The 23,970-nt window shown below is 40.2% G+C and overlaps 1 protein-coding gene across 1 annotated transcript; it reads left to right on the top strand.

Annotated features, from left to right (window-relative positions):
* The first annotated feature begins 1,220 nt into the window (after nucleotides 1-1,220).
* Nucleotides 1,221-23,327, top strand: HNRNPR (heterogeneous nuclear ribonucleoprotein R). The gene is given in 15 exon segments (XM_032709758.1): nucleotides 1,221-1,339; nucleotides 7,439-7,607; nucleotides 9,906-10,024; nucleotides 10,436-10,543; nucleotides 11,226-11,339; nucleotides 15,233-15,409; nucleotides 17,498-17,633; nucleotides 18,661-18,866; nucleotides 19,534-19,611; nucleotides 19,613-19,684; nucleotides 21,730-21,796; nucleotides 21,799-21,850; nucleotides 22,034-22,317; nucleotides 22,320-22,498; nucleotides 22,500-23,327. Coding segments are annotated over 15 exon segments (1,965 nt in total). The 5' UTR covers nucleotides 1,221-1,264; the 3' UTR covers nucleotides 22,629-23,327.
* Nucleotides 23,328-23,970: the final 643 nt, after the last annotated feature.

Here is a 23,970-nt window from a genome sequence, read left to right as displayed (position 1 = left end):
CTCCCTCAATCTCAGTATTTGTGTTGCGAGAACTCCTTAAACCTACCATTCTTATCTCCCAGTAAAATAAACTGCTGCAGTGAACTGGGACAAGGCAGTGAATGATTACATCTCCTTCCCTCTCTATAGCACAGCAGACCCTACATCCAGTACTGAAGAGCTGGCTCTGCTGCTGAGTCTGGAGAGGGAAGTCACCAAGGCAGTGCCAATTCCACAAGAGAAGCAGCGTGTCCGCCGCTGGACAGGTTCAGCAAGACAGACTGAACACTTCCAGCATCTGCACAAGCTTGCCTCCAATTTCTGGATTGGAAACATTGGACAACACACTTTTTCCCCAGTAGTGGGCTATCACACATACTTGATACAACACACACCTACATGCTGTCTTCAGGAGAGTAATTTTGTGGTGAAAGTCCTGGAAGGGTCTTCCCTGAGAGTATGACAGCTGCTGCACTTCTTTCTTTACCAGGTTCCAGAGGGACAGTTCACATGCAGGTTCTCGGGGTTCACTTCAACACAGCACCCTGGGCTCTGCCAGGCCCAGCCCAGCACACCTTGACTTCCACGTTATGCAAGAGCACAAGCACACGAAGCCAGTGCCACACAAACGGTGCCAACGCACTGGTTTTCCTCCAAATTTATGCAGTTATTGTGTCAACTCTGCACTCATCAAGCAAATCTGGTGAGCAGGCAAGTTAATCACCGATTAATTACAGATTAGCAGGCGCAGAGCCCCTCACGCCACTGTTCTGAGAGGGGACAGTGCCGCACAGCTTCCCCTCCTTGCCTCGGGCCTGGAGGGTAACAGGGCCCAGGGGGCTCCCAGGGGGCAGGGCTCGGACAGCGGGAGAGCCTCGCGGGTGAGGGTGAGGGCCGGGGGGTCCCGCCAGGGGGGGTCCCGGCCCGGCCGCAGCCCCACCGCCCGGGGCCGACCCCGCCCCGCCCCCTCATCGGAGGCCCCGCCCCCGAGCGCGCGGTGGGGAGGGGGCGGCCCCGTTCTCTCCCTTTGTTCGGGCCGCGGGCGGCGCTGCCCCTTTAAATGCCCCCGCCCGGCCCTGCCGACGCGCCGGGGGAAGGCGCCGCGCGATTGGTTACGGCACTGCCTTCTCATTGGTCGGCGGGAAGACGGGCGCGTCCCGCCTCTCATGTCCCATTGGCGCCGCCGGCTGCCCGTCCGGAGAGCGGGCTCCTTAGTGGGCGAGACGGCGGTCCCTGGAAACAGTTCCGGGAAACCCCGCGTGCTGCCGGGGTCGCGCCGCCGTCCATGAGGAGAAGGAGGAGCGCGCGCCATTTGCCGTCGCTGCTTGGGCCCGAGCTGCGCCGCGCCGGCCCCGCTCCGGTGAGTGCCGGAGCCGTCCCGCGGGGCAGGGGCGCTCCGCGGCCGGGCTGGACCCTCCCGCGGGGGCCCCGCGGCGTGGCGGGCGGCGCGGGCCGCGGACAGGGCCCAGCGCGGGCGGGTGGTGGGCCCGGGGCGCTGGCGCGGCGGAGCGGAGCGGGGCGGAGGCCGCGGAGGGGCCGCTCCGCGGGCCGGGCGCGGGCGCGGGAGGGGGAGCTGCACCGGGGAGGGGCCGGGGGCGGGCCGGGGGGGGGGGCGGCCCGCTCCGCCCCGCCCCGCCGTGGGGGTCAGGGGTGCATGTGACGGGTGGCCGGGACGGGCCTCTGCGGGGCTGCGGGTCGGGGCCCTGTGCGGGCCCTGCGGGCTGTGCCCGGCCCGCGGGGACTCAGCAACGCTCCCACCAGCGAGCGCGTCGCTGTCGCAGGGCGTCCTCCGGTCTCAGACAGCGCATGATGTGATAGAGCCGCTGTAGGGAGGGACAGGCGGCACCACCCGCAGCGCTCGGGTCTGCGCTTCGCGCTTCTATCGAGAAAATAACACTTGACAAGCACTTGAAGCAGAAATTCTCCGGAGTTTTGTTGTTAGGACGTTGTTTCTCTTAAATTAACTTTTACCGAAGACCTTTACTAAACCTTGACGAATTTTGCTTTAAAAGCATCGTTATTAAAATTATTTTTAAAATAAGACTCTAGTTACTAGGTGTGAGGAGCCTTCTTAGCTGTCAGTATTTGAACGTGCTTACCTACTTAAGTACATAAGCTATACTGGACTACTCTATGAAACACTGTGTTAGGGTAGCTTTCCCGTGTATAGGGCACTAAAGGATCCCACCAGCATTTCCTGCTGCAGAGGACGTTAATGCTCATGAAGCTAGTGGTTTGGTTTTTTGTTTGTTTTTTCCTTTGAGATCACACTTTAACACGGGTTTGTTTTTTTTTTTTAACTCCTAGAAGTAAAGGTAATAGAACCAGAATTCTGCATCTCGCAGTGTAGGGATTTTTTAACCTATGCAAACTGTGGTGGTTGCAAACGAGCAGTGTCTGCTTGATAATTCTGCATCCTAGAAATTGTATTTCCCATGAATACTTCATATCCTTACCTCTCAGTTTTTCTGTCTAGGTGTGAACACTGTTGAAATAATACTTGAGCCTCCACTTAAGTTCCTAGTTTTGTCAAAAAGCCCCAGTACTCCCTGCTTTCTTAGGCAGAGATCTGCAAAATTCTTTGAAGATAAATTCTTCAGAACAAAGCTCATTTTTGTTAAGTGTTCCTTTGAACTGGATTGCCATAAGTGTTGTTCAGTACAACCCAAACAATCAGATGAGCTAGAATGGCCAACTCCAATGAGAAATGGGCATGTACAGACTTTGTGTTTCAGGTTAGCAAAACATAGGAGCTCTGTAGGAGGAGGATGTGATCAGTGTTGTGTTTTAATGGCACTGATGGGCATCTTGCTAACTTCTGTGCTGAAGTCCATCTCCCAGAGATAGTTGTGTGGGTATTGAAGCAGAATTTCAGTTTCTGTGAAGGCTGTGCTGGTCTCTTGCTTAGCATCATGCTGGAGCTTCTCAGATTTTTTTCATTGCATGAGGCTGTGGCATGAGGAAGGCTGAGAGCTCCGTACTGGAGGGGTGAGGGTGCCAGCTGTGTTTTGGCTTACAGATAGCGGGGAAACCTGGCTAATGTTATAAAGGTCTTCAGCCTGCAACGACTTACTAAATAAGTTTTCTTGTAATTCATTCTAAGAAATGTTTATTAAAGCATAATTAAGCTATTAAAGTGTACTGTGATTGAATAAGCTATAGTATGAAAGAAATGGCTATCATGTACAAAATAAAAGGCCTGACCTTTTGTACATGCCTTTGTGTACAAAAATGTTTGTTAACGAGTGAGGTTTTAATAAATCTCCAGTCTTTAAATGTGAAGTCTTCCCCCCACTCATGTGTTTATCTTCCTGTTTTGACAGGAACATTCTGGAAGTGTGAGGCATAACTATAGGGATGATGCTTGTTTTCTTGTGGTCAATTTAAACAGCAAAAACTAACAAGTGTCCCCCCAAGCTTCCTTCACTGTTATTTTTAATGTGGTATAACTTAACTGCTTGACACAGATAGTATATAGATAGAAGGAGCAGTAACATAAGCAAGAAGAATGACTTTGATGCAGAGTTTATGTGTATGAATTAATTGGTTTCCTGTGCACCTGAACTAAACAAGTTCAGTTCCCGTGTGAAACTAAAAGTTTTCAGCAGGAGGCTGAAGCAGTATTGGCGTATAATCACTGTGAAGTTGGTCATGGTAGTTTGAGATATTGTCCTTTTGCCAGAAATTGCCTTTCCCGCTTATTTAAGCTGTTACTAAGCATGTTTTGAGTTAACTAGATTGAATTTATAATTAATTGGATGGAGTTATACTTAGATAGTCTGTAGGTGGCAACCTCTGTTAGAGACATGGTATAAGATACAGGGAATGGTAACATCATGGCTGTTTAACCAGTGATTGTCAGGTTGAGGCCAAGATCAGGTCTCTCTTTTCAAGATACCATATGCTGTCAGGCTCAGGTCTGTGTTCATTTTTTTTGTTTTCCAGGAAAAAAATATTTGAGCCATGTGAGTTATGAAACACTGGAAGTACCTGTAGTTTTAACTTCCTACTTGTCATATGAGGGCTTAAAAAGGGGACTAGTCACTTTGTAAATTACTCTCTCGAGATGCAGGAATTCTGGGTGAATGGCTTAAAACATGTTTTATATCATAAAGTATTTATGGTCTTCAAGAAAGCATTGTTGGAAAAAGTGTGAAGGTTGAAACAAGCCCCTTTCCCGTGTGCACAGTTGGGAGGTGGTGAAGCTAGGTAACCCCTCAGGCACCAGCGGGAATTCTCCTTGCCTATGTAAAGTTGTCCCCAATTCGTATTACTTCTGCTCATTTGGTAAGCATGGTTTTGTGTACACTGTTTTAAATTCATCCATTTCTGCATGTTTTAAAAACAAATACATGTCCCACACATACTAATATATGTAATTCTTTACTTATAATCCACCCTTGAAATCTTTTCCAGTCAGCCAGTCTCCCTCTCTTCTGGATATTTGACTGACTTAATGCAGATGAAAAACCTCTGAGTACATGCTGGTGCTCTGGTGGCGTGGTCTGTCATAGGCTGGGTCATGTGGACACACTGTGCATCCAAACGTAGATGTTGCTCCTCTTTTTTTTTTTTTTAAGGAGCTTTTAATATTTTTTTTGGAGGAGAACAAAAATGTTAATGAAATCATTGTGAGTTTTACTTGCTGATAAAATTAAATTAAAAATATTAAAAATTAAAAATATTTTTCTTGTCAGCTAAATCTAGCTGATGTTACCTAGAGGGGGAGCTAAACAGTCTTTTTCAGCTATGACTTTCACCCACATAAATCTGCTGAACTCAGAGTGCAGATTTAGTATTGTAAGAGATGTAATTTTGCTTGTTGGTGATATTCGTGGAAGAAAAGTCAGTTTAATCTCAGATTTCAGGCCAAGCTTACAAAGCCTTTAGGGAATCTATTGCTATAACTGTGAAAAGAAATATATTTCTTCTGGATGCTCTCACACCCTGAAGACCTTAAAATTTTCCACTGTAAATTTCTTTAAGAAAACCTTTTAAATTAAGTTTATGTGACAGGAAATACCTAAAATTGGAACACCCAAACCGATTGTGCATTACATTTGATTTTAGTTCTTTATGAGGACACTAATTCTTAAGCAAAAATAAACCATACAGCTAGTGAATTAAGATGCAGAGTCTTAATTGACATTATCAAAAAGCCTTTGAGCTCTAGTGCTGTGTAGTATTCTGTTTCTTAGGGGTTAGATGTTGCTCCCCACACTGGTGTATGTTTGCGGTGAAGGCAGATACCTTCTGGTGGTAGGCTGTGAATCTCACCTGTCAGAACTCCAGAGGAGGTGTTTCTGTCTGGACACAGAATAGCTTGTCAACCTTTTGTTCAGGTATAGGCAACACTGAGAAAAGTGTTAATCTTTTGGGTATGTGACACTTGAAAGCTACTCTGGGTTCACAAAAAACTGTCCATGAGCATCACCATAAGCTACGGTAGTTTAGAAGGTCCTTGCAATTGTTTCAGATAACTTTTCTGTATTTATGTGTTGCCATAGCCTCTCAGTTCTTTTTGTTTTGTTGTTTTTTTTTTTGTGTGTGTTCAGAGAAGACAATATATGTGTAAATAACTGATCTTATAAGGCAGTAAAAAGGTGAACACAAAAATACCCCTCTCTGTATATCTTCTTTGTGTGTCTCAGCCTGTGGGTTTTTGAGAAGGGGGATTAAGAATGATGCTGTACCCAAAGCATTTTTGATGTAACTAAACCCCCTCTGCCCTGCAATATTTCAAATTTGAGATCTTGCTGAGACTATCTAACAAGCAGACACATAGCTGAGTTTTGCTTTCTGTGATGTTCATAACCTATAGAAGCTTGATGTTCGTTAGTGTTTTGATAATTAATACCTGTAAGAGTAGATAAGCATTATTGTAGGCTTCGGGTAGCATTTTCTTTTTCTTCTGTAATTAGGCTACAGTCAGAGTTGCTTTTAAGTAAACTGAATTGGTTAGAAAGCAATTTGTCAAGTAACAGAACATGTCTGTGAGCATATATGTATGCTATGTGGCGATGGAAAACTTCCTTTCTTTTGCTCACTAATGGCTTAAAAGAAGTGGCATCTGACAGAAACAACGTGAGGCTGCGTTGCATCTCTAAAATTTGCCTTCAAGTTAAGACAGCTTAGTAAAATCATTACTGTCTGAAAAAAAATTATTAGTGTTTTTTTTTTTTTTCCTTAGCTTAAGCTTGCAAATCTTCATAGACTGCTTGCACAACGTTCATGGCTGTAGTCTGGAAGGGTTGGGTATACAATGGGACTGCCTAGAGGTGTGGTTATGCTTTGAGGACTTGGTTTGTAGCATAGTAAATAGCTTGAGGCTTCAGCGTTTTTTAAAAAACCTGTTTCTTGAATCACTCTTCATATTTGTATTCAGTAGTTAATTGCATCACTCCAACCAGCTGCAATTGTCTACCTGTTATCATTTTGCTTCTGGCTCATCGACTTCTGCCTATCATTTAAAGCCTGAGGCTTGTTTCATTTCTGAACCAACAGCTGAATCATCCCTGATGTCTCTGCTGGGTAGTTGAATTGCCTCCTTGTCAACCTTTTATTTGAGAGCACTAAATATCAGCTGGCTGGGCTACATTGAGAAATTGAAACTGTTTTAATGAATTGGGCAAAACCCACTGGAATTGTCTGAGAAGATAATTGGGCATTTTTCAGTGCACATATTTGGAATCGGTTTGTTAATTCTGAAAGAGAGTCTTTTTAATATAAGAACTGAAGATGCTGCAGTCATGGCTTCCTTTTAAACCAGTAAGGTATATGTTATTAAAAAAGTAGCTGGACTGATTTGTAGAGCTTGAATTTGAGGGAAACTGAAAGCATGGAAACTGTTATGTTGCAGCTTCAAATGACAATGTGCATTAGAGTGCAATTTTTCTGTTTCTGTCCTCGAGTTCTGACAGCACCGTGAGAAAGCGTGTGGTAGTCTTGTGCAAGATGTTGGGTTTGAAGGAAGACATGGCAACAAGCCAAGAAAGTGGAAATAAGCAAACAAGTATTGACATTTTTATATCTTAAGCTACCCTGCAGGGTTATGTGTTCATTACATTTTAAACAATTGTTTTAAAAGTAGAGGAATGGGAAATGGAATAGCACTAGCTCTTCTGAGTCTTTGCTGAAGGTTGTTATTACCATGTCCCCGTACATTCTAGTTGCTATGGTAACCAGTTAACGACAATCAGCAGATGAAGTTTAGACATCGTTATGTACATGAAGTACATTTTTAAAAAGTTATGTAAATTCTTCCATGTACATTTTCCACAATACTGAGGATTGTACTTTCTTTTGAAACTTAGATCAGCTGCATCCAAAAAGTATTAAATAAAACTTTTGATACAGGTGATTTGCAGCATGTATACAAATTAGTTTAGATAAATCATGCATTGTCCTACAAACTAGTTATTTCTGGCTTATTGTAATATAGCTCCTGAATTTTTTCCAGCAGCATAATAAAATGGCTAATCAGGTGAATGGTAATGCGGTACAGTTAAAAGAAGAGGAAGAACCAATGGATACTTCCAGTGTAACTCACACAGAACACTACAAGACACTGATAGAGGCAGGCCTCCCACAGAAGGTGGCAGAGAGACTTGATGAAATATTTCAGACAGGTATAATATGCATTTCTTGTTTCTGATTGGTTATGAAAGTGAGGGCATACCATTTTCAAATTTTTATAGATTAAGGTTTAAAAATTCATTGTTTTTGATCTGTGTAGCTCTGAATGTTTTGCTACTTTGACTTCCCTAAAGGCAAATTGGGTTTGACATTGACTAATTACTTGACAGATCTTTAGAGCTGTATGTGATATCTTAGTTGCTTTAGGGCACAGAGCACTAGTTTCTTAGACATTTTCAAATGAAGATGTATGTTTGCGCATACTAAACTGTACATTTTTTTTCTTCAATCTGAATCATCATTTTGCTTTTACTTATCTACTGTCAACTGCTCACAGTGGTTCTAAAACACTCAAAGGCTCGATAGGTGACTTAGTGAGGGAAGCAACTAGCTTGTCTTGCCTGGGACTACATTTGAATTGAGTCTGCCTGTGGATTTTTTGTTCTCTCTAGTTCTGAGTGGACAGTTTAATCCATGTCGGTTATTACACTGAAATGTTCAGCTTGACACTAACTGCTTTTTAACAAAGTTGAAGACTAAGCTATCTAGCAAGTCGAGTAATACCTTGCTGGTAGCAAGTGGTCTCTGCAACTTCTAGAGAGGTTTCTTTATATACAGAGGTTTTTCTATTTTGTTTTTATAACTACCCTATTATTTTGTCCTATAACAGAGGTTTTCTTTTCCTCTTTAGAGTGTGTACTGTGAACAGATCTACAAGAAGCAGTAGAACTGCTGTATGTGCTTATCTTGCATGCCTTGGTGGCAAGATGTCAGTTTTTGTTGAAAAGAGTTAAAATTCCACTGATTAAATGAAGGCAATTCAAAACCAATACCTTATCAATCCTCAGTGTGATACTCTGGCTCACGTGGGTGTGATGTCTTTTGGAAGTCATTCACAGTGAGCTTTCATCAAGCCTTTACCAGCTTTTATTGGCTTTAGAGATGCACTTTCCAACTGTGGGTCACAGTGAGGTGCACTTGATGGTCTGAGAGAAAGTGTAAATGCCTGGGCAAAGGAACTTGTGGGGCTGTAACATGTGTTGCAGTTAGGTTGTGTGGTGAGGAGTTCTTAAGGAATTTAAAAGCTTTTTAGCCCAGAACCTGACTAGCAAATATAATTCCACTGCATGAGTAACCATAAAACATTTATTCACACTTCGTTAATGGCACGGAAGATGTTTGCATTGTGCAGAGGTTTGTCAGTGAAGCAAACTACTTTTGACACTCAAGCCAAATTTGGGATTGAATTTAGGGATTTTTAATCTGTTTAGGACTTCTATAGATGATACGGGTGCCTTCCAATATGCAGGATCACTTCTGAAATGTAGTCCTTGGGCTTGGCACTACTGTGCGTTTTTGAAATCAAGTGGCAGTGAAATAATCTGTGTGTTTGAGAGATCAAGCTGTTGCAAAGTGTGTGGAGTTCTTGGTATCTGTCCTAAATTTGGATGCATCATTTAAAAAGTACCAATCTTAGAATCTGTTTCTCACACTCCACAGCTTATGCAAGTGCATTACAAAAGGAAAAAAATAACCTGTAAAGATCCTTAAAAAGAAAAACATGCTTCAGAACTGGTCCAATGTTTCTTGGGGGAGTCTGTACCTGTAAAATTAACATTAGCCTTTTTGGGTACATAGCAGGGCTCAAAATAATACCTTTTTGAATTCTGGCTCTTGGAACTGCATAGAGCAACAAAATGAGTTAAAAACCCCCCCCAAACACTACATGGAGTCCACCGATTCCTGTTTTTTTGACGTTGGAGGAAAGAGTGAACAAACCGTTTTGCTTCCTAATGTTTTGTGGAGTACAGCTTCCTAAGTATTTGATCATCAGTTAGGTAGCTCCCTTTTCCCATACAGTAGGATACCTGTAATGTTGACGGTTCAGCTTATTCTAGAACAGCTCAGTTTGAGAGAAGGACGTGTGGAATTCAAAATGAAAGATAAATAAACAAAATTCAAATTATTAGAAGTGAGCCAAAGTTCATTGTTTCAGACCCTGGTATGTAATACTGCTTTATGCAGCAGATTGCATTCCTGAATGTTAGAAAACTGTTTAACACTGGGTATAATCTTGCACATCAGCTAGTGCTTAGGTATATACATTTTAATTTAACTTTTTTTCATTGTTGTACTCATGTTCTTTCATATACTTTTGTAGGAATATGTAATTAAATGTATAACTCTGTTGCTATGGAATGTAACTTTTTGACTTTAAAAGCAAACTGCATAGTTCTTAGTTTGTATGAAATTCAATAGAAATCTGTAACTTCTTTATCTTTAACTTTTAGGGTTGGTAGCTTATGTCGATCTTGATGAAAGAGCAATTGATGCTCTTAGGGAATTTAATGAAGAAGGAGCCCTCTCTGTATTACAGCAGTTTAAAGAAAGTGACCTGTCGCATGTACAGGTAAGGTGAGAGCTCCAGGAGTGTGAGCACATAAGTATAAATAGTGTTCTGGCACTACTGGCAGGAGAGTTGTAATTTAGAAATTCATTGATGTTGCTGTATTCTTATATTGCAAACCCAAATCCCAAGTGTGTTAAAAAGTGCCTTAAATGTGTAGGTATTTGAGCGCAAAGCAAAAGCTCCCAGATAATAAAAATGAGTGTGCAATTGAGAAAATGGGTTAAAATGAAGACTTTTTCAATCTGACAAGTTTATTCAATTAATTGTTGGATTTTCCTAAAGGATTCTTTTGACATTTGATTTATTGCATTGGCTTGAAATAGTGACCTCATGGTATGGAGTGTAAGACTCACTGGATTCCCAGGTCTTGTCATACACACTATTGAATTGTTTTGTAAATTGTATCTACAGAACAAAAGTGCATTTTTATGTGGAGTTATGAAGACCTACAGGCAAAGAGAGAAACAAGGCAGCAAAGTACAGGAATCAACGAAGGGACCAGATGAAGCAAAGATTAAGGTAACACTTAGAAGATACTGGTTGTTCTGTACTGCCTGATAAATATTATCTGTACACAGACTGGAGAAATTTTGGATGTACTCAGAAAGCATCAATACCACCTGGATAAGTATATTGACACTTGACTTTGAAGAAATGTATGTATGATAGAGATTCTAGAGAGAGTGCTTGTTGGAAGTGCAGGTCTTTCTGATCACACAATTGCCAAAATATCAATATCTACTTAAGAATTGTTTTAGTTGTCCTTTTATATGAAGTCTTTTACACACATGCAGTACATTGAGACTGGTCAACCATTTCAGCAAGAACAAGGTATTAGTATATTAGGAAAGTCTTCTGTTTTACTGTGACCTGAGTACAGAGTGGGCGACAGGAATTACCTGGTGCTCTGGAGTTCTTGGGTTGTTACCTATAAAATGGAAAATAACGGAAAAGACAAACAAATTCTTTCCAGTGACCTCGTAGTATAAAACAAATGTTGTTGTTTATGATTTTTTTTTTTAAACTCACAAAATAACAGGTGTTTTTGTAGGTTCTGTCTCCATATATACCTTGTTATCAAGTGTGGCAAGGAGCAGATAAATGCTTAGCTTGGAATGCATTTTTTATTCTGTATATTTTAACCCACAGCCCTCTCCTCTGTAACTAGTCTGACTTTTTTTTTTTTTTTTTTTTCCTCCAGGCTTTGCTAGAGAGGACTGGTTACACTTTGGATGTAACTACAGGACAGAGGAAATATGGAGGCCCTCCTCCAGATACTGTATATTCTGGTGTTCAGCCTGGCATTGGAACAGAGGTTGGTATACATAGACTAATCTGATGGTTGTTTTGTATGTTTGTGCAAACTTATAAATAGGAAATAATTGAAAATAAACTGTATTACAGGTTTAATATATTGTAGAGGAAAACATTCTTCTATGTGTGTCTAAATCAGTCTTTCTTACTCCTCAGTATTCTGCAAAAGACAGGAAAACGGGCTAAAGTGGGGAGAAGCAGGTGGAATATATTATGAAAGGCTGTGCACAATTTCTTAAAATGTGAAATAGATCATTAAGTTGTTAGACTTCATGGTTCATCCTAATGCTTGTGGTCCATGGGTCAGTAAACGTGACTTAGAGGTATCTGACTTTATTTACAAGAAATTGAATTTAAGCAATGCTAGCTTGCTTTTATGCAGTGTGCTAAAATTGGAAGACTCAGGTATTGTATAAAGATACTCAAATGAAAGTTTTGAAGAGGACAACTGAGATTAATCATAACTATAGATTTGTTGATTTGCTTTTGTTTCAATCTATATGAAAACATCCTTGAGGATTGCATGGATGGATAGTGAAACTACCACACTAAAAAGAGGTTATGTAGCATGGGTGTTTTGGTTGTTTGTTTTTTTTTTTTCTTCATTTCTGCATTTAGAAGTTGACTTAGAGGTTGTTTACGAACTTAGTGGTGTTGCCAGAGTGCTTATGTGCTGTATAAAGTGTCATTTAATTGCACCAGGGCTCCCTGACACAAGGAAGCATCTCTTTACCGGGAGGTTGGTCAGACAGTGAACAGGCTGAGAGCTGGGCAGTGCCCCAGGCCTGTCAGGGCTTAGGAGGCATTTGGACAGTGCCCTTAATAACACACTTTAGCTTGTAGGCAGCCCTCAAGTGGTCAGGCATTGGATTGGCTGACTGTTGTAGGTCCCTTCCAACTCTTTTATTTGTGACTGAAAGTCCTTAACTACTGCTCTGAAGTATCTTGTCCTGTGATGTTTCTGCTCTTCAGGAAGTTGCAGGAAAACCATAAAGTTGGCTGTACTTTTATACTATGAAGAGTATGTTTTAATACTTCTAAGTTTCCTGAAGCTAAATCAAGTAATTTGTGGAAACTCCTAGAAGAACAGAAGTGCTTCTGGCGTGAATCAGCATTAGAAGCTGTAGTGAACCCCAGCCAACTAGTTATAGAAATGAGACCTCTACTAAATGAACGTATTGCTGCCATTTTGTGGGATTTAAAGGCTACTTACTGACTGACCTAGACATGCGGTTTGTTTTGACAGGCTGAAATGCTGAATACCTTGCTGAAACTGGTGAACTTTATGAAGCTTATTAAATATAAATTTATTAAATTTATTATATTGCTGAAATTGTATGGAATTTAGGCTTTAGCTCTTGCTGTTGAGCTCTGAGGCACAGTAATCAACTTAAACAGGATGCTGGATCTGGTGGTAGGCAGAGCATGTTTGCACACAAGTGATGAGATTATTGTGGGTGCTTTTTTCCCCCCACAATGAGGTGGGTGGGGTTTTGTTTTTTGGTGATGGGGTTTTTTTTCTTTTTTTTCCCTCTTTTGTTTTCAGCATTTCTGGTTATATAGGAGTGTATGTACTTCTTTTCTCATGTTAGAGATAAAAAATTAAAAAAAAAAAAGTATCACTTTGGATTGTGACAGTGCAGTCTTGGGGTCTGAAACTTATTTAAATAACACTGAAGTTCTCGTAGCTTGTGCCAGCTCAGATATGTTGATGCCAGAGCTGTCACTGATGTCAGTAATGGCAAACTTTTGATTTTTGAGTATACCCAAATACTATTACTGATTTGAAGAAGCATATTAGGTAGACTTTTCTCCCCCCCCAACGTGCATCAGGTCTTTCTGCTGTTAATATTTGTATACCGACTAATTTGTCTTTTTAAAATATAAAGTTGAATTTTGTTACATGTTAATTGTAGCTTCAGTTCTCAAGATGTAGTTGGACATTGTGCAGTAAAGCTGCATTGATTATTGATAAATAATCTTCTGAGTGTTCAGTATGTTGAATGTTAAAAGACTGGCACAGTGAACACTTGGCTGAAAGGATTAGGTGGGTGAAGCAGTCCCATATATTTTTTTCAAGTGGGTGAGCTTCAAGAGCAGCTGGACCTTTTTGGAATGTTTTGGAAGACAAAGTTAGAGCTGTGCAGAAGCTTTTGAAGAACAAAATAATGGCAATAGGATTTGATAGTAATATTGAGTGTTCATTTTACTGAAGGACTTGATGCTTCACTGTAAAGCATTTTGCTTATATTGAGGTCACATGACATTGATACTTGGAGACCTGTTTGGGGTGTTTATCAATGAGACTGCAAACAGTTATTTGGGTATTTCCTTCTCTCCTTACACTCACTTTGTCATTTGTGTCTGCAAACAAAAAGTGCTTATCCTGAGGGGCTTTTGCCATGCTTCATTTTGCTTAAACACTTCCTCGAGCAGGTGGTTTTGTAGTTTATGCTAAACACTTTGAATACTCTCAATCACAGTGTTGTGTGTGTTTTGGAGATTCTTCTATAAACCACCAGATTAGATTTAAGAAAACAGTCCACCTCTTGAATGTTTTTCAATTTATAGATTAGTTTTGCATTCTTTGAGATGCTGAAGCTCTTGTGGTTATTGTCAAGAAGATGCTTAGAAGCATCACAGTAAGGATGATTTCTAAAGGGAATATTCGTGTTCCCAGAAGAAAAAGTAACTTAGTGGTGGTGTGAAATAATTATATTGAGTCCTTGAACTGAAAGATAGTAGCTGATTCACATAACTTCTCAAGCTCTGCTTAGGTCTCCATGCTCTATGCTAATTGTAGTTTATCATTGTTGTAGTTTAATCCCAGCTGGCAACCAAGCACCTCACAGCTGCTTGCTCACTTTCCCTCACCCTGTGGGAATATCTGTATAACATAAAGAAACATCTAAAGGTTCTGTCTTTCCTTTGGAGGAAAATTTGTGTTCCATGTTTTTCAAATCAAAGTCATGTTCTTCTCATGGGCTTGTTGCGTTAGTGCTTACATGGGCATGCTGAGTGTCTTTAATTTGGAAATTCTGCTATGCCTCTAGTGCCAGATATGCCTCGCTGAGTAGGAAAAGGTTGACTCATGCTTTTTTTTTTTTTTTTTTTTAACTACAAAAAATATTCGAAGTTAAAATAAATAAAATTTTATCTTAATGGGTGTTTGGAATGTTTTCCTTGTATTAGCAAGTCAGAGGTTTTGAGAATTCAGAGGAGAGCAGCAGTCATTAGACATCCTGGGGGGCTGTTTCTAGAGAGACCTCAGCTGAAGAGATTAAGCTTCTTAACAAAACTTAACCCATTATTGTAAGGAAAAAAATCTCAAGAACTCCAGATTTTCTCAAAGAAATATTAAATATTCAATTGGTGGAAGCTGAAACAAATACAGACAAGAAACAAGATTACAATATATATTCAAAGTGGATAATGTGCATTAGGCAATTAAAGGGATTTTTGTAGATTTATTTTTCTGCCTCTAACTTTGTAAGGAAGATTAAGTTACAGAGTAATTTGAAAATACTGCAAAGGCAAGAAAGTGCTTGGCCTGCTTTAACATAGGATGCTCAGCTAGATAGTCTGTAAGGTCTTAGTTTTCAACTGCCAAAATTAAAACCAAGTAAGAACCGTTTACCTCTTCAGTAGTGGAAACTCATAACCTCTTCAATATAAATAACAGAATGGTGTTTTCTGTGTGTAAAACTTTGTACGAGCAAGGGGAGGGTGAGAAGACTTGGGACATACAATAACATTGGCCACTGTGACGACTGTGGTGTTTCTGCTATGCTGGTTTATGCTGCACTGTTCTTACTTTCCCAGGAACTTTCAAGTATTAAAAATAAGTTTGGATTTCTGAAAACGCTTTATTTCAAGTGTCTTCTTCCTTTTTAGGTTTTTGTTGGTAAGATTCCCCGAGACCTTTATGAAGATGAATTGGTACCACTCTTTGAGAAAGCTGGTCCGATTTGGGATCTGCGCCTCATGATGGATCCTCTTTCTGGTCAAAACAGAGGTTATGCTTTCATTACTTTTTGTAGTAAAGATGCAGCACAGGAAGCAGTCAAACTGGTGAGTAACTTACTTTCAAACAGGACAAGACAAAGTAAACAGCAAACATATTGGTAGCCTCTTAGGTAATGAAGTCTTTGAAGTGTTTCCTTAAAGCATCCATTGACAAACTCAATTTTACTCTCTTAAAAATTGCCTCCTGATTTTATTTAGTATATACAGATATTTAGGACTGTTATCTGCTGTAGCCTGCTGCAGCCTGCCAGAACACTTGGGTGATTATGGCAAGAGCGTACTTGATTCCAGCTGGAAAATATATTCTTTAAGATTCACTGTGTTTAAGATTCATCACCCTTTACTGTAACGAGCTAATTGGACCTGCCTTGTTTAGCTGTTGCTGCCATAAAGGAGGTCTCTGACTTTGTTCCTTTGGTGGTTCCCAGTGGCCTTTTGTTCTCTCCTGTGGCAGTCGTGCAGTCTGCTCACTGTTTGGAAGTCTGGCTGGCCTGCAGCTGTGCGGCTTGGGAAAGGACATGGAGCAATCCCGAGGGAGTTAAAGGGAGAGACAGCAGTCTGACTGGGGCCTTGCCTCTGCCTGGGAGAAGGAAGTAGAACTAGGCAGATCAATGTGCATCTCCCAAGGTTTTGGATATGGCTGTGGAATACTGTGTGTACTTTGAACCAAAACAGGTGAAATGCTTAATCTCGTTTCCCTTAGCAGAATTCAGCTGATCCTGCATGAAGAAGAGAGGTAAAATCTAAATACCTTAGTTAAGCTGGTGGGAGCAGGAAAACCTGCAACCTGGAAAAACTTAAAAGCAATTCTATTGTGCTGTAAGGACTTCAGGAGTCATTGCTTTAAATGTGGCAGCATTTGTTCCTTCAGATATTTGAATGTATTTAGAAATAGTTGGCAGTTGTTATGTTATGGACTAGGGATTGCTTGTCCCTGCTTAGGCTGGTTTTTTTCTTTCTAGAACCTACTTGGATGTTTCCTGAACGAGATGCACAAAATATGTTTCTGCAAGTAATTGCTTCTGGGTTTCAGTGTTTGGAATCAGTGGATATGAGTTACTGTCATTTATGAAGGAAAAATTGTTTTGAAACTTTTTTCTTCTTTTGACCAAGTTGAAGGTTGCTTTAAATATTCACTGATGGAGGGAGATGAAAGGGGAGACATTAAAGTGATGGGAGGTGTAGCCAGCAATGTGCCAGTGTTAACACTGTTTTAGTTCCTCTGGAATATGAAGAAGGTTCCTGAAGGTATTTATATCAGCTATAGGGCTTTGTCTCAGCTAGGGCTAGAATGGCTGAAAACCTGCTTTTATAGAATTGGATGAGATTTTCAGAAGCGGGCTGATGATCAGACGTCCATCCTCTTCTGCTCTGTTTGAAAATCCTACCTAAAACAAAGATGATGTCTGTCTTGAATTTTTTTTTTTAAAGATTGAACTCTTGTACCTTGAAAGACCTATTGGGAGTCTTGGTATTCAGGGTAATCCAGCTGTGGATTACAAGCTTGAAGCAGTGGGCTAAGTTTTTTTTAATGGGAAGTTTTAAAACTTGATGGTAAAGTTTTTTAATCTTAACATGTACAAGGTCAAAAAAAATGCCTACTGTTGGGGTTAGGGAGAAAAACAAGGTAACATGCTGATTTAGACTTTCGATTATCTCTGCAAACATGCTCACAGTGTTCAAAGTTATCCAAGGAAAGAGGAAGAACTCACAGTATCTGTAATGCCATGTATTTGCTTATTGGTAACAGCAGCAATGACAGTGACTCCCAGCACAGGAAGTAGTCACCAGTTATCTAGAAAGATCTTTCAAGTCTGAGATAAACAGTAGGTGAATGAATTTACCCCATGCAATTTGTGTATGTTATGTGTTTTCTTTGTACATCAGTTGTTTTTTGTAGCTTTCCATTCAGCAGAACTTCTGAAGTTTTGAAAATCCTAAACTTGGTATTGTTCTTCCAAGCAAATGCTGACACAAAACCAGCTCTTCTAGTAATTTTCCTACAATGCCGATTCAACATGCTATGTATAAAAGTAGCAGATGATGAAGAAAATACCTGATTTTTGATTTGGGGATATTTTCATGCCTAGTATTGTGGATAAAGCAAATTAATGGCTTGTTTTCTTTTTTCAGTGTGACAACTATGAAATCCGTCCTGGAAAGCACCTCGGGGTATGCATCTCTGTGGCAAACAACAGGTTATTGTTGGGTCAATTCCAAAGAACAAGACTAAGGAAAAACATATTGGAAGAGTTTGGTAAAGTCACAGGTAAGACTTAATGAGTTTCCATGTGTTCTTAGAATACCATTCAGTCTCTCCATTTTGTCGGTCTAGTTCTTTGACAGATGTGTTCAGGTATCATTTAAACTCTTTCCAATTGGATTTCAGGTTTGGTTTTGTTAGAAATGTTGTGTATGAATATATCTTATGGTGAATGTAAAGGGAATCGTGTTTGTTTAACTGATGATTAAGTGAATGATGTTGTAGTTTACAGTTTGAGATGGAAATGGCACAAATGAACTCAGAAAAAATGAAGGTCTTGATTCTGTTACCTGTTCTTCAGCAGCTTCCTGTTACTGGATCTACAGGAGGTTCTGCTGTCAACACTGAGGTTTTTTTGGGGAACCTGAAACAGATGCATAGCTGAGCAGTGATGGGGAGGAGGAATACTGAATCGTTTTAGAGGGACTATGACAGCCTAACTTTGTTCCAGTTTTTTAGCATTGTTCCCCAGTATGTGCAGCAAGTAGGAAGAAATCAGCTCATCACTGGAAGGGTGCTTCTGCTTTAGATAAGAGATTGAGTCATATGCTCTTGCTCCAATAGGAGAGTTTTAACCTCCTGCTTCTTTTTTAGGATTGCAATTTATTAGTACTTCAGGGAAGTGGTGAAAACAGAAGGTGAATATTCGTTTACTTCTTTCTCCTCTTTTTGGAGAGATGTGGAAGAAATTCCTTCCAGGTCCCCCAGGAGGCAGGGGAGAGGCCATGTGTTAGTGCTGGCTGCTTTTCAAAGATGTAAAAATGGTAAAACAAAGTACAGAAAACTTACACTGTATGAACTGCTTAGGTTGATGTTTTGCAGGGCCTAACTGTGAGGTTTGTTCTGAAGAACTTCACCTGCTAGGTGACCTGTTTCTGGGTAAATTGGATGGATTTCTCTTATTCATTTTGCTTTTCTTGTGTTTTCAGGTGTTAAAATCAAATTAATTACAAAACACAAAAGAAGGCATTTTTGGGTAGACTAGACTTTTCTCTTTCCTTTCAAAGCTCAATACTAAAGACCTGTTTTTCAGAGGGTTTGGTGGATGTAATCTTGTATCATCAACCTGATGATAAAAAGAAGAATCGAGGATTCTGCTTCTTGGAATATGAGGATCACAAGTCAGCAGCACAAGCGCGCCGACGCCTGATGAGTGGGAAAGTAAAAGTCTGGGGAAATGTTGTGACAGTGGAATGGGCTGATCCAGTAGAGGAACCTGATCCAGAAGTCATGACAAAGGTCAGTAAAGATTCCACTGGATGCTCTGTGTTTTGGGGAGGATTATTTCTTTATGCCACAGTGATGAAGGACTTGTTCCAGCTGAGCAATGTGAGATTTGAGGCACAAAAAGTAATGAGGGGCATTTTCACAGTAAGCTGAGCAAAATGGCACAACCTGAGCACTGTGGCTGAGTTACCATGGGAAGACATTTGGAAACCTGCTGTTAACATCTAAACTAATAGTGTACAGGGTTATCCTGCTGGATTGACACATCAGGCTGTGCATTATCTGCTCTGGCTTTAACGAATGCCAGTGGGTATTGCATAAAACTGTTTTTCAGAATGACAAGAAGGTGAAGTTCAGTGTGGGAAATTATGTGCTTCTATCCTAGTGTTTGGAGTAACTCTTTACTGTCCTTGAGGTCTATTACTAAAATTTTACTGGGAGTTGTAGCATCCAGAAGCAGAAAATCAAAGTGGCTATTCTTCTGGTCATGGAAGGAATAGTGGAAGGAGAAAAGTTGTAGAAACTTCATACAGGTAACTACAAGGCACTTTTTAAAAGAGTTAGAGTTAATACTCAAATTTCTCAATGCAACAAGGAAGGGAATAATATCTTGCTAGTTGTAGTTCCTTTGAGGTTTGACTTTTAAAGATTACAGCTTTTGTTCTCATTTTTTCACCAGGTAAAAGTTTTATTCGTAAGAAACTTGGCCACTACTGTGACAGAAGAAATTCTTGAGAAATCCTTTTCTGAATTTGGAAAAGCTGGAAAGAGTAAAGAAGTTGAAGGATTATGCTTTTGTTCATTTTGAGGACAGAGGTGCAGCAGTGAAGGTGGGTTGATAATTCTTTCCTAGCTGAGTTGATGTGAGCAGTTTCTTTTGTACAAGTGGTTTTTAAGAAATTTCTTTACAGTAATTACCTCAGTAAGACAAACTGTAGAGCCCAGTTAATAAAGTTCCCCATTGTGAGAATTTTAACACTAATAATTTTGTTCCTGTGATTTCAGTAGCTAGGAGGATGTGAAACTTGAAAGGACAAAACTGTAGCAAGTTACAAGTAGACTGGAAAGAGGTGTAGAGCAATGCAGGAGAGTCTAGAGAAGAGGAAAATAAAAAGATCAACTAGACAATTTTTCTGAGGAAACACTGGCAGAAGGTATCAGTGTCTCTCGAAGACCTCTATTTAAAGGCTGTGTGTAGCTTTGGAGTGACACAAGTATCAAATAAAAATTGCAAGGTAATGAAAAATGCCTTATGAAGTTGAGGAGAATGGTGCTGGCAACTCCCATAATGCATTACCTCTTTTTAACTCTACGTGTCCTGAGATGGTTTCTTAATGACTTGTTAAATACTGAAGGTCATTACTGTAAGCTTCAGGTTCTCTTCCTTTGGTTCACAAGCTGTTGAGGTTATTTATATCTGGTGTTTGTACTTCAGTGTACTGAATTCATAGAAATTACTCCATCTGTTTTAAATCCATGTTTATGGGGGAAAGAAGGAAGGGAGGAAGTGTTTTTTGCACCTGGGAGTTGTGAAGCAGGTATATTGTATGTGATGTATGTGGCTGCATGGACAGTTCAAAGGCTCTGTACTTGACCTTGTTAATAATTTTATACCATTTAATTGCTTACAGTTTTCCTACCCTGAGATTAGGCTTTAGAGTTTGGCTTTAGGATGAATGTCACTTGTATTTAACGAGGTTGAGGTTGCTTGAATAGGTTTAGACCATGTCCAAGTGAGGACAAGAAATTGTGACAGAATGGGTAAGTCAGCAACACCTCTGGACATGGTTTTTGTAGTGTGTCTATAAACGCTCTCCAACCCCATCCCACTACACCTTTCTGCTAAATACTCCATTAGATTTCAGCAGCCAGAAACTTGTAGCAGATGAGAAAGACAGGTCAAATACATCGCTAATGCTCATCTGCTCTGAGACAAGCTGAAAACTACCACACCTGCCCTATGTGACTGCATCATGGCCACTAAATTGGTTTATGAATTTTGTGAGATATTTTTGTGTGTATGGGTGTGGTTTGGTTTTTTAATGAACTGTTAAGATATTTATGTGTGGAATGCATGGAATTGGCTCACTGGTTCCACTGTCTACTGATTTCACCTTGTGGAAATAAATTGCCATAACTTCTAATGTTTTTGAGGCACATAGCTGTAAAGACCTATAAAGTCTTCATTAATGCAAATATGAATACCCAGAAACATTAATGCAAAGCAGATAAACTCCAGGTGAAGAATTGGAGGGTGTAGTCCTAATTGTACTTTGTCTCTATGTATTAAGTTCTCTTTGTGGGTGCATTTGATAGTTAAAAATTGCACATTTAATATTCTGGAGGATTTGTGGCTCGCGTGATGAGATCACCAAGTTTCAGTAATTTTTTTTTTTTTTTTTCCCTACCTCAAGTGTGTGTCCTCTCAGAAATACTTGATTTTTCTCAGAGGCACTTCACTCACATTCAGCTAGCTGGGAATCCCAAATGCAACAATCCTTTCTCTTGCATGCATGTGCTCTAACAGGCTTTCAAGTACAGTAAATGCCTCAGTGTGAGTAGTGAGAACTTGTGTATTTTGAGGCTTTTAGGGGATATAGGAACATAATGGTGTTACGTCTGACCTTTCTAAAATTGTGTTAATAGTTTTAATCCCATTTTTTACCTTAAGAAGAGAGAGGCATTTTTAAAAAAAATGCTTCTTCACTGTAATTGAAACATAGGAGTGATGTGTAGCATTCTGTTTGTGCAGCACAGAAGCAAAGCACATGCAACAGCTCAACTTGGAGAAACCCAGCCCTCTGGTTTCAGTAAGTTTTAGTTTCATTTTGAGTGGAAACAAATTTTTAGTTATTTCTCTTCTATTTTTGTACAGGCTATGAATGAAATGAATGGGAAAGAAATAGAAGGAGAAGAAATTGAAATAGTGTTAGCAAAGCCACCGATAAGAAAAGGAAAGAACGTCAGGCTGCCAGACAGGCCTCCCGGAGCACTGCGTGAGTGTCACCCTGGCACTGTGGTAACACTGCAGAGTGAAGTTCTGCTATAAAACATGGGCTGGTTTAGAGTGATTTGACTTAACTTTTCTCTGTGTTATGTCTTATTAATCAAAAGGGCAAATGTATACTTTATTTGGGAGGCTTTGGGGATAATAATTATGTGTTTCTTTTTCTTACTAGGTACGAAGACTATTATTACTACCCTCCGCCTCGCATGCCACCTCCTATTAGAGGCAGAGGCCGTGGAGGGAGAGGTGGATATGGCTATCCCCCAGATTACTATGGCTATGAAGATTATTACGATGATTACTATGGTTATGACTATCATGACTACCGTGGTGGCTATGAAGATCCCTATTACGGCTATGATGATGGCTATGCTATAAGAGGAAGAGGAGGAGGAGGAAGGGGTGGGAGAGGTGCCCCTCCACCACCTAGGGGGCGGGGAGCACCACCACCAAGAGGTAAGCTGGCTACTCACAGAGGGGTGCAACCCATGGGACCACCAAGAGGAGCCAGGGGGGAGAGGGGGTTCCCGCACAGCAGCAGAGAGGACGCGGTGCTCGTGGAGCCAGGGGCAACCGTGGGGGGCACGTAGGATGCAAGAGAAAGGCAGACGGGTACAACCAGCCCGATTCCAAGCGCGCGTCAGACCAACAACCAGCAGAACTGGGTCTCCCAACCCATCGCTCAGCAGCCGCTCCAGCAAGGTGGTGACTATGCCGGTAACTATGGTTACAATATGACAACCAGGAATTTATATCAGGAATACTAGGGCACAGTGGAAGTAGACAAGTGAGGAGGGATTGAGAATATTGGAACATAGAATTGGCTATAGCTCTACATCCTTCAAAACAAATTGGCTTAATGTTTCATCCTTAGTAGCGATTGGCTGCCATTTGTATTGGGCTGAAGAATCACTCTATTGTGTATATACTCGAGTCTCTTAGTTTTCTTTTTTCATAAACGCACTTGGACATTACTGGGCTTGCAGAATTCCTGAACTCCATATGGGATTTCAGTGCTTTTATCATTTTAGGCTTCATTTTAGCAGTTGAAAAGCAGGAATGGCACACTGTTCAATCATGATTTTGCAGAACCTCTGGTTTTGGACAGTTTCTTTTTTTTTTTTTTTTTTTTTTTTTTTTTTTTTTGGATTTGGGATAGACTACATAGGAGTATGCTGTACATAAAAGTAAAAGCTAGTGCTTTGTCTTAGTAGTTTTAAGAAATTACAACAAATTAAGTTTTCTTGTATTGAAAATAACATGATTGTATGTTTTGCATTCCTAGAAGTAGGTTAACTGTGTTTTTAAATTGTTATAACTTCACACCTTTTTGAAAAATCTGCCCTACAAAATTTGTTTGGCTTAAACGTCAAAGCCGTGGCAATTTGTTCCTTGATGTGATTGTATTTCCAATTTCTTGTTCATGTAAGATTTCAATAAAACTCAAAAATCTATTCAAAACATTACCTATTTCAAATTCAATTGTGTCCTAAAACATTATTTCATTGGTAATTCTTGTGAAAAACATTGTTTTCAAAGTATAACTGCCTATGTGAGTGATCAAATTCATGCAAAATTTCCTGTGCTTTCCAACATGTAGCACTGTGGACATCAGACTGAAAACTAGGAGAAAATGCAGACAGCCCAAAAGGCACTCTTTGTTTAATTGCTGCTCAATAATTTACCAGCATCTAATTTAAAACTTTTTTTTTCCTTTTGAAAGTGTTGAATTGTATCTAAGCATTCACAGAGATCTAATTTAAATCTAGTCTTCTAATGTAACGTGGAGAAGGAAGCAGAGCCTACAATGGTGTTAATTTTGTTCCTCTGATTATGTCCTGTGGAGTCCCTGTGGAGGCTGTTCTGGTAGGATCCAGCCTTACTGTATTATTCAGCGTATAAACACACAGGGAAATGATTTTGATCTCAAGCATCTTAGTCTAATTTAAATAATCTTTGACTAGGAATGAGAATTACAACTTGGGTGCTATGGCACGGTAAACTAACTTCTTGCTATGGATAACACAAAAATACTCTTCAGATTCTGCTTATTCTGTCTTGACATTTTAATTTGATGTTCTGCCATGATGAACAATTTGCCTTAGAATT

This window comes from Chiroxiphia lanceolata, chromosome 24, assembly GCF_009829145.1.
Source record: "Chiroxiphia lanceolata isolate bChiLan1 chromosome 24, bChiLan1.pri, whole genome shotgun sequence".
Lineage (NCBI taxonomy): Eukaryota > Metazoa > Chordata > Aves > Passeriformes > Pipridae > Chiroxiphia > Chiroxiphia lanceolata.
The sequence above is the reverse complement of the archived record's forward strand: the minus strand, read 5'-3'. Positions and strand labels throughout refer to the sequence as shown.